Here is an 11252-nt window from a genome sequence, read left to right as displayed (position 1 = left end):
ACCCCAATGGACCATATTCACATGGCGGCCATTCTCCTCTGACGTCATGCTCAGGGTCGAAACTCCAATGTCACTGCTGTGTTCAAGGTTTAAAGTCATGTAAACAAATTGCTATGGACAATGGATAGTGAAAATCCAGAGGGACACCGGGCCATATAGAATGACAGACTTGATAACCCATTAGCTTCCATCAGACAACAGCTAACGTTAGCATTTAACCACTTCCTAGCTAGCATTACCGCTTGATAGTGTTACACCACATGGTAAGAAAGGCGTAAATGAACTCTATGATATCAGTGCACATTGTGGACACATTTATTTAAGCCTGGCAGTAAAACACACTGGACGCAATCAAACGATAGTGCTAACTGGCAAGTGTTTGGATGCTAAGGTTAGCTAATATGTTATCACATATGTTGTTTTACCTTAAAATATTGAAATAGTCATTTTTTTCGGCCTCTGATCAATCGAGAAGCAGTGAACTTTAACATTTTGTCGGATTCTCTTCATTTATACGACTTGCAACCTGGAACACAGTAGCGTTTTGTGGTTGTGTGTATTCGCCCTTTAAAATACCTTTTTTAAAAGAAAAATATAACAGTCTTTCAACAGCAGGTTCCACTCCTGTTTAGTTTACATTTACACTGCAGGGTGCTCTGCTTACGACAATACCTTACTGGCACTTGTTCTGGCAAGACCTTCAGTAAGCCACAAATCAAATCACTCATCAGCTTGTAGAGAGGAGGTGGATTTGCACGCAAGTGTACATTGAGGTCTTGCTGGTTGAAGGTGAAGTAGTTTGAGAGGTGCAGCAATCAAGCTGCTGTAAAATCAATACTATGAGTGTTGCTGATGACGAAGTGGCCCAGGGAAGACCTAATGTGGATCATCCAGTGTGTACGCTGCCACGCTCACACTTACTCATATTTACACAGATTGACGAAATCTGGCAGCATGTTTAAAGGAGCACTATGTAGTTTTGGGGAACTCTGGGACTCTGTGGGTTGCTTAGCATAATTGCCCTACATGTGTTTTATCCTTGTGTCAGGGAAAACTATCCATACTGTACACAGAAATGCAGCATTGTTTCCTCCCTGTTTTGCTCGGGAGGGGGCGATTACATGAACAATTAAACCTGCTGCAGACATTGTTCACAAAATATGGGCCCATTTCTCAACTTCTGCTAATTTGAAACTCCGGCGAGAAAGTGGAGTGTGTTATGTAAAAACAAGGAGGGAGGGGATGGAGAGAACATTAGAGGCAACCCATATTGGGCTCTTTGAAGGGAAAAAGTCCTGATTCCCTCATCATCCTAGGAAAAATATATAGTTTACTTTCAGGGAGGTGCAAGTGTTTCTGGAGTCTGATTGGATATGTGTTTCCCGTGAGGCTGTGTTATGTTATTCTGCTGTAACGATGGAGACAGAGTCAGAGAGGATAAGTAAGGAGACGCTGTTGAGTTTTCGCTTCATACATTAGGCCTATTTCTGTCTCCATTTAGCCTTCTTGTCACAGTAGCAGTCTGTTCTCTATCCCCTCTTGTTGTCACTCAGGTTCTGTCATCTAATTCCGGATTGTTTTTGTCACCTCAATTTGGTTCGCTTTGTGACAAGATGTGTTCATAGGCTCCCCGGGGGTTGTTTATCTCACCTGCTCCACCTGTAATTTGTTTTCCCTCATTTCTGCTTTATCGTTTTTTGTCTGTGTGTGCAGATGAATAAACTGAAGCTCAAAGGCAAACCTGGACCAGCAGGGTTATGTGTGTGTCTCCCACGGGAGCCCTAACCAGTTTAAATCACATTTTTTATTTTCTCGCGTCAATCTCAATTCTTATTGCGTTCAAGGAAGGATTTCCTTGACGATGAGGTGTCCTCAACCTGACTTGGACAGGAATCTGAAAACTGAGCCTTGGACTTAAAAGTGATTGGTTCAGAAGGGAGACTCTAGTTTGTGGAGATTTATGAGTTTGGAAAAAGGCTTTCACGTCTTCCATCACTCACACATCAGCCAAGATTATTTACTTACTCGGGCTCATGGGGTTGGAAGAAAAAAAACATTGATATATTGAAGAAAATGATTACTTTCCTCTCATCAGTGTTTGTCAGATTTCTGTTTAAAAAACCACATTATATTCAGATTACAGGTGGATGAGTGTAGTTGCTGTCATTATCGTACACCGGTGCAATTTCAGTTTGTTACAAAAGGTGAACGGGCTGTCGCTGCAGCACCTTTAGAGGTGTTTGGATATTTTTAGGCAATGTCACATCTCTCAAACTAGGTGTAAACGCCTTACATCAGGATGCCAATTAACGAGTTGGATTTCAGTATCGCTTTAAGTGACAGTCTGTCGAATGGAAATGACAGGGATCTACTTTTGTGGCATGCAATCAAACTGAGCATTTGCATGGCTGTCAAATGCGTTCATATTCACTTTAGCCATGAAAAGTTTTCCAGCTTTGCAGGTGGCCCAATCATTAGGATCCACTGTATTTATTAGCAATACTGGCCAAAATAAACAAAATGACCGGTCACAATACTGTTTAAGTGCTGTAACTGTAAGAAAATTGGTTAAAAATCTACTATCTAGAATCCAGATCTCTGCAGTATGAGCCACTTAATTGAGGGAAACATGGTCTCATTCCTGCATCATGGATGTAGTCGCTGCACCCAATTAACACTCAGTGCCGTGCTACAGTATTGATGGAGAGCAGGTGCTGATTCAGTCTTCCACTGATGAATTATTAAAAGTAATCAAGTGTAATTCTTGGATACTTCAATAATCGTCTATATTAAGTATGCATGCTGTCCAGTTTTAGTAGACGTCATTTGGTCACCTTCCACTGTGGACACACTATAAACTAAAAACGTGCCAAAGTATTATCTAGTTCAGATTTGGGATACACTGATTTTTTCCACACACTGTGACATGGTAATGGAAGAGCATCAAGACTGTAATGCAGCAGTATTTAAAACAGAAGTCGCATGTGAAGGAAAATATTCAAATTAACAATATAGAATAATTGTGTAAATGCAAAGTAAATCACCAGAGCATTGCATAAAAGAAATAGTCTCAGTAGTCATCAGTACTTAGGCACGCATGGCATGCAGCTGTTCTGCACAGTTGCATGGATATTAAAATGCTCATTCACTTGATTTCCTTAGACACTATGAGAAAAATACTGCTTTACCATTAGATGAACCAAGATCTGAAATCTGCTCATTACATTAGCAGTAATAAGTTCATCTGCCATCTCTCTGAGGACCACTGTGACTTAAGACCACCTTTAGACAACCAGCGCTCTATCTTTTTGCCCCATTAACTTCATACTGTAAATTAGCATTGGTGCGCTAGCCCACTGATGATGATCACCATCAGACTCTAGCAAAGGAATTGACTCAATATTAGATAGACAGATTTTTTTCCTAAATTACTAATTTTGCAAATAACATTTTCAGCATCATTTGATAAATTTGAGACATTTTAAAAGTATAAAAATGATTATGTGTATGGATATCTATCAATATGAAGTTAGGGTAGGTCCAGGATGTAGGTAGAGGCCAGGGATTGAAAACAGGATCACATGTAGCTTAAAGGACGTAAACCACCTTGTATAAAAGATGATACATTTCCATATTTGTGTGAGTTTACTGTTTAACAGCTGCCTGACCTGTGAGTTCTGTGTCTCTGAGTAATAAAAGCTGCACTACAGTAAACAGCCCATGTAATAAAGTCATTTGAAGTGATCCCACAGCTGACAACAGTATTGTTTAATGGAGCTATAGGCGACAGAGTTTATGGCTGAAGCTGTTGGTATTTATTTCCAGTATCCTTTCCACAGGTTTAAAGGTGGCCATAGTTAAACCTCTGGGTTTTTCCATTTCCTGCCTTCCTGCCTTCCTGCCTTTGGTGTTATGTTGTGTTGTTGAGTGTTCTTCCACCTGCTGTGTGTTGGGACTCTGATCACAATGGACCTGTGAAGCCTGTGTCAGGATGTCCCAGACAGCTTTTAGTTGCTGTAGAAAAAAAAAACAACCAACAGGATGTTGACACTGATTTTATTTGGTCTTTTAAGTGCTCATAGTTACATCAGAACAGCATTTTTTTTTTATTTCAGCTAACCCACTTTTATATTTTGTGTCTAGTATTAAATGGGATCAGAAACTTCTTAATCTTACTCTGCATGAAGGGGAGCACAGACAAAGCTGTCAGCATTTACCAAATGGGGAGAATCTAAGATTAACCCCATTTGTGCTAAATAGACAAGAGAACTGACAATTATATTTAAATACATCTTGCTCAAAAAGAAAATTAAGTAACTTCATCACCACACACACACAAAAATCATATAAAAACCATATGGAGTCTTGTTTTTGATATTCTACTTTGTGCTTTTGTTACAGACATACAAGATTGTGATATGAGTGAAACAATCACTCTGCCATTGTTTACTGATTACATTCTGTCAGGAAGTCACTTCCTGAACTGTCCTTTTGTTTGACTTTAGTCAGCTAGAAAGAAAATTCAGTCAATCTATCAACAAAACAACCAAAACATTCTTTGTAAAAGAGATGTCATTATGAATGGTGACTTGATTTTTTTTTATTTATTTATTTTTTTGAGAGAAAAATTCACCTTTATGTGAAGGTATTTTTAACAGGGAGAATGGACAGAACAAGCTATAAAAGTGTTTACAAAAGCAAAATTAAATAATTTTAAATCTTGTATTTGGACAGAATATCTACTCACTGACAAAATCACAAACAAGCTCTTAAAGATTTATTTTCATAAAGAGATTACAGATGAATTATCACTCCTCCTCTCTGCTGCCCTGATATGTTGCTTTTAAATAAAGTGCTAAGTGACCTGCTTCTCTCCTCTGGGTTTGAATCCAGTGCACTGCCTCTAGCTAATCTCCACTTCAGTATCTCCATCCGCTAATCCTGACGGGCGCAGCAATCGTCACAATATACGGTGCTTCAGCTTAAAGACAACATAGTGTACTATCCATGCTTCACCGACGCTCCGCCCTGCCCCATAGGGAATCCCTGGGTATAGGAGGAGCGGAGAGGTGTTCCTGTCTCCCTGGTGCTGTTGCCAGGCAGTTTGCATTCAGATGAATTAGTCAGCTCTCTTGTTTGAAAGCCTCTTAAGCGCTCTCTTCTTAAGCTGGCGTTGACCATAAAGCTGTGTGGTGGAGAAGGCAGTGGTACTGTGGTGCTGCCGTATGGCTTCGCACTGGGTGGAGTGACTCTTTTGGTAAATAGATCTAATGAGTGATGGGATCTCTTAAGTGTTGCTGCAGGATACTGCGACTGCACAGGCTTGTTAAAGAAGTGCTTGCAACCTAATCCTGTTAATAAGCAAGAGAGGGAGAGGGACAAAACTGTTTGTAAGGACACAGTTTGTCTGTATGCAGTATTTGCATTTGAACAGAATAATTGAGTGAGTGGGCCACGTATCTGATGTAAATGAGGTAAAAGTATTCATAAGAGTGTTGTCATCATTGACAAGGCTAAGTGTCTGAAGCCTTGCTTTTGAGGGTGTTTGGGCACAATGTCCAATGTCACCATGCTAAAATGCTTTTAATGCTAGGAGTTTAGCAGGTATGTTCACAATGTTCACCATTAGGGATGCAAATTTTTGTTGAGAGTCAGCTGCCTTAACAATCAATCTGGTTAATTGTTAATGATAAAGAAAATATGTGAGATGTTTTTCCATTAAAATACTGTTTTAACCACTGACATGATCAGTGTTCAATGCAAAATCCCCATAGGCTACATTAGGAGTTAAAAGAACAAATTAAGTGAACACCAAATTACTTAATGATAAACCAAAGGTACTAAAGTATTTGACAAAGTAAAAATTAGCCGCGGATGGCAACATTTTTAAGACCACAAACGTTATTACACTTCATCCTGAGGGGAGCATAAATGTCTGTTTCAAATTGAATTGCAATCCATCCAAAGCTTGTTGAGACAATCGATCAGAAACACAAATCTGGCGCTGAAGGAAAAGTCAGGAGGCTTCATCCTCTTGGGATCATGATTATCTGTGAAATATCAATGTACATACTTAGTAAGAGCTGCACAGTGACTGCCAGCCACAAGTGTATTTTAATGGACAATGTTTCAATCCTAGTCAGATTTGAATAACACAATATTTAAAAATGCTCATCACACCCATATACTAATGGGCACTATGATGACAAGTGTGGTTATTAATTCAGCACACCCAGAGGGATATATATATCCAGTTGTAAGTGTGATTCAGCAATTGCACAACAATCCAAGTAAGTGTGGGAGTAAAAATAAAAGCATGCCAAAAATATCTTAGATATTTTAAAAATAGTTCGAAGTTACAGTGCATGGAAAGAAACATTAAAATAGCCATCAATGTCTGAAGAAAACTTCCTGGCAATCCATACAAGAGGAAGGTATTTCAGACTGGATCAAAGTGGTGGACTGACTTTGCCATCCCTAGATTAAAATTACATGACTGTATTTCCATCTATTCATAACTTAGGTGGGATTTAGAATGTAGCACTGGCATTGAGGAAAAGGTGTCCATTGTTTGCCAGAATCAATGCTTTATCTTCCAAGTCACTGGAGTAAGTGTTACTGTCATATGGGCAAGCAGATGCCCATTGTACCTCTCAGGAGCTCGCATTCACTGAACCAAGTGACCGGGCTGGATCAGAGTCTCTAGTCCTCTCCCAACCCTCTCCTGAAATCCCAGTTTGTAGTCATAAGTCCTCTTCGAGTTAAAGAATGCTGCTCAAAGTTTTGACAATGTTCTGTCTGTTCCCAATCATCCTGGAAAAACTCCTAGGTCTGCTATAAACTTTTTTTTTTTTCATGTTTGCCCTAAATTCTGAATGCAGAAGACGTTGCATTAAAAATTAAGGTGTGCATCCTTTTTTGCTTTCTTTCAGGCAAGGCACATACTAATATCTCATAGTGTTTAATGATGTTCGGAGAAGCTAATGATGGAGTCCTTATGGGCCTGTTGGATAGATGAAAGCCCTCAATGGAATTTGATCTGTTTCCAAGTGGTTCGGAGCAGTGTTTTGTGCATGCATTGTAATGAGCTGAACTTGCATTTTCTCAAACTGTCGATGCTGCACATAACTCGCAGTCTCACAAGGATGGTGGAGCAGCATTTGTTGTTTTAGTCGATCTGCTGTCTTTGGTAATTGCTGCATTTACAAGAAACATGAAAGATTATGTGTTAAATCCGTAATTATTACATACAACACGAATGAGAGTCTACAGTCATGCTAGCTGCTCTGTGATGCTGTACTGAGATAGTAGTGCTTTGAGCTAAATGCGAACACCAACATGCTGACAATGCTCACAAGTGCAGCAGTAACATGCTGATGTTTAGCAGATATAATGGTTACCATGTTCAGCGAACAAAATGATGTCATTCATTTTGTAGGGATTCAGTCATAAAACAGCAACAGACAATAGACAAAGTTAAAAATTGATGGCGGTGCATACAGTAAATTAAATACATTAATAATACTTATGATATTTCAATCTGGATCAAAGTAGTTGCCAAACCAACTGACTGACATGCCAACATTGCTATCCCTATGACCATGCTGCTAGCATAGCTAAAAACATCCACCAAGGAAGTTATGTTTTCAGTCCTGTTTGTCTGTCTCTCAGCTGAATAATGGCTCTGTTTCACGAAAGTGGGTGGAGGGTTGTTGAACGTTATCAAGAACGGGATCAAGAACGCAAAACCTAGCCAGTTGAAGAAATAAAGATCCTCTGGGTCCGCCCACATGTAGTTGCTGAAAGTCGTTATGTCATTATTCATTATGAAGCCCCTCTGGACAGTGGTTTCATGAGAGAACTGGTATAATTGTAACATCCCCACAATTGGTCTAGGACTAATATTGACTGTGAAGTTAACACTTGCAGATTTACACATCATAGAAGAGTAAATCATTGGCCTTGGCAGAGGTCTATGCTCTCCAAGTGTTCTGCTAGTTATAGCTATGTATTATATATCTTCTGCTTTATAAACATGGGTGGATGGGTTTTTTTTCTCTGTATATTGACATGTGTTTTCTCTTTCTCTCCAGGTATTTCTGGAGATCCAAGATCTTCATGTAAAGTTCTACCCTCTGCATCAACTCCTGACCTGTTGGCTGGACAGAAAAACGGAATTAGCAGAAAGTCTGGTTGATGACTGAAACGCACTCTCTCCCAAAGTCATCTGCCCCTCCTCCTATCCTTTGCCAACATGGCTAGATGGAGGTTAGACTGCTTTCTTACAGGCCAGGTGTTTGCTGGCCTGATTGTGGTATCAATTGGACTGTCCTTCGTCCAAAGCGATGAGTGCCCCCAACTGTGTGTATGCGAGATCCGACCCTGGTTTACTCCCCAGTCCACCTACAGAGAAGCCATCACTGTGGACTGCAATGACCTTCGCTTAACACGCATTCCAGGGAACCTCTCCAGTGACACTCAGGTTCTCCTCCTACAGAGCAACTACATTGCCCGGACCAGTGAGGAGCTCGAGCAGCTCTTTAACCTTACTGAGCTGGACTTGTCCCAGAACAACTTCAGTAACATTCGTGATGTTGGCCTTATCAATATGTCCCAGCTCACCACACTTCATCTGGAGGAGAACCAGATCACAGAAATGCCCGATTACTGTCTGCAGGACCTCAGCAACCTGCAGGAGCTCTACATCAACCACAATCAGATCAACTCCATCTCCGCCAATGCCTTCTCTGGGCTCCACAATCTGCTCAGGCTTCACCTCAACTCCAACAAGCTCAAGACCATCAGCAGCCAGTGGTTTGAATCCACACCCAATTTAGAGATCCTCATGATTGGGGAGAATCCTGTTGTTGGAATTATGGACTTCAATTTCAAGCCACTGGGCAACCTTAGAAGCCTGGTTTTGGCTGGGATGGATTTGACAGACATCCCCGGAAATGCCTTTGTGGGACTTGACAATCTTGAGAGTCTCTCTTTCTATGATAATAAGCTGGTCCGAGTTCCTCAGAGAGCCCTTCAGAAACTACCTAATCTCAAGTTCCTGGATTTGAACAAGAACCCAGTGCACAAGATTCAGGAAGGAGATTTCAAGAACATGCTGAGACTAAAGGAGCTGGGTATAAACAACATGGGAGAACTGGTTTCTATTGACCGGTATGCTCTGGACAACCTTCCTGAGCTCACAAAGCTGGAGGCTACAAACAACCCCAAATTCTCCTACATCAACCGTCAGGCCTTTCGTGATGTCCCAGCCTTGGAGAGTCTAATGCTGAACAGCAACGCCCTGAATGCCCTGTATCAGTCGACTGTGGATTCTCTCCCCAACTTACGTGAGATCAGCATCCACAGCAATCCTCTGCGCTGTGACTGCGTTATCCAGTGGATGAGCTCCAACAAAACCACTGTCCGTTTCATGGAACCTGTGGCCATGCTTTGTGGCATGCCAACAGAAGTAAGGGGTATGCATGTGCGGGAGGTTCTGCAGAACAATTTAGCAAACCAGTGTCTGCCTATGATTTCCCATGATACGTTCCCAAGCCACCTCAACCTTGACATTGGCATGACGGTGGACTTGGACTGCAGAGCTATGTCCCAGCCAGAGCCTGAAATCTACTGGGTGACACCAATGGGGAACAAGGTGATGATGGACACCCTATCTGACAAGTACAGCCTCACCAATGAAGGGACACTGAGGATTTCTCGTATCCAAGTAGAAGACTCTGGAAGATACACCTGTGTGGCTCAAAATGCAGAGGGAGCTGACACAAGAGTTACCGCTATACGGGTGAACGGCACTCTGTTAGACAGCACTCAGCTTATGAAGATCTACGTCAAACAAACTGAATCCCACTCTATCCTCGTCTCTTGGAAAATAAACTCAAACGTAATGACCTCCAACCTCAAGTGGTCATCTGCCACCATGAAAATAGACAATCCCCATATTACTTACACTGCCAGGGTACCTGTGGATGTCCACGAGTACAACCTCACACATTTACAACCAGCAACCGAGTACGAGGTGTGCCTCACCGTCTCCAACATCCACCAACAAACGCAGAAGTCATGCGTGAATGTGACGACGAAGCAAGCAACCTTCACTGTGGAAATATCTGACCAAGGGACCAACACTGCTCTTGCAGCGGTCATGGGAACAATGTTCGCAATCATCAGTCTGGCCTCTCTGGGGGTGTACATCGCCAAGAGGTGGAAGAGGAAAAACTATCACCACTCCCTGAAAAAGTATATGCAGAAAACCTCGTCAATACCGCTGAATGAGTTGTACCCTCCTCTTATCAACTTGTGGGAGGCGGACAGTGAGAAGGAGAAAGAGGGTTCATCCGAGTCCAAACCCAGTCAGGTGGACACCACACGCAGCTATTACATGTGGTGAGAGCTACTTTCCAGTGGGAGATACAAAGACATGTTTCTTTCAGGAGCACAAATATACATACTTGCTTCTTTGTGTAAAAGTGAACTGAGTCATTTTTTCGTTTCATGTTTCTTCTCTGTTTTCTTCGGATCTCTCAGACTTGCTCTTTAAAGCGAATGACAAACCGGGATTTTCAGATCTTTAGTTTAGCATATTGCCTTTTTACCTCTCGCCCATTTTGACACACGATATGGCAGCTTTGTTTAGCTTCCTGGACTTAGTAGTCACTGTGCTTTATTTTTAGTACTTGTTTTGATGAACACAGCATGAGCATTGTCACCGGATTCAGCATACGCAAGCCAACGGAAAAGCTGACATCCAACCTGTTTTTGACATGTTTCTCTGGCAGAACTGTTAGCGACTGCCATCTTTCTTTCTCTTGTAAAACAGTTTCACTGTTGACTGTTGTGCACTGAAATATATATACTAATTTGTCTATCAACTCAAATATAAGCTGACAAAGTACGTTTAGACTTGATATACCGTCTATTGAATAATGTTAGCAATTCCTCTGTAATGTTGTATCAGCTATGAGTTAATTTACTTTTTGTACATTAAATAACAGTATGTTTAATTTAGACTTTCAGTTTGCAGAGCAGCTACTGTAAACCAGCAATAGAAATATGAATGTTATGAACTAGGTAAATAGATGTAAGGCTTTTTTTAATTTCTGAAATATTTCTTTTCTTATTTTGCTAGAATATGTCTACAATCACTGGTTTTGTTGTGGTTTACACACACAAACATGTTGTTTATTGAGGAGCAAGTTAAATAAAATCTTCTTTCCTCATATTTTTTAAACCAT

At 41.0% G+C, this 11252-nt stretch overlaps 1 protein-coding gene across 2 annotated transcripts; it reads left to right on the top strand.

Moving 5' to 3' along the window:
- The first annotated feature begins 3991 nt into the window (after positions 1 to 3991).
- Positions 3992 to 10408, top strand: lrrn1 (leucine rich repeat neuronal 1). 2 transcript variants are annotated; one of them, XM_073469047.1, is made up of 4 exons: positions 3992 to 4016; positions 4854 to 4894; positions 7145 to 7162; positions 8351 to 10408. In XM_073469047.1, the coding sequence occupies exons 1-4, from the start codon at positions 3992 to 3994 to the stop codon at positions 10406 to 10408; spliced, it is 2142 nt and encodes a 713-aa protein (XP_073325148.1). The 2 variants fall into 2 exon arrangements, with proteins under 2 accessions (XP_073325148.1, XP_073325149.1); XM_073469048.1 differs by lacking the exons at positions 3992 to 4016; positions 4854 to 4894; positions 7145 to 7162 and having other exon boundaries at positions 8219 to 10408.
- Positions 10409 to 11252: the final 844 nt, after the last annotated feature.

This window comes from Pagrus major, chromosome 6 (genome assembly GCF_040436345.1).
Source record: "Pagrus major chromosome 6, Pma_NU_1.0".
In the NCBI taxonomy this organism is placed as follows: domain Eukaryota; kingdom Metazoa; phylum Chordata; class Actinopteri; order Spariformes; family Sparidae; genus Pagrus; species Pagrus major.
The sequence above is the reverse complement of the archived record's forward strand: the minus strand, read 5'-3'. Positions and strand labels throughout refer to the sequence as shown.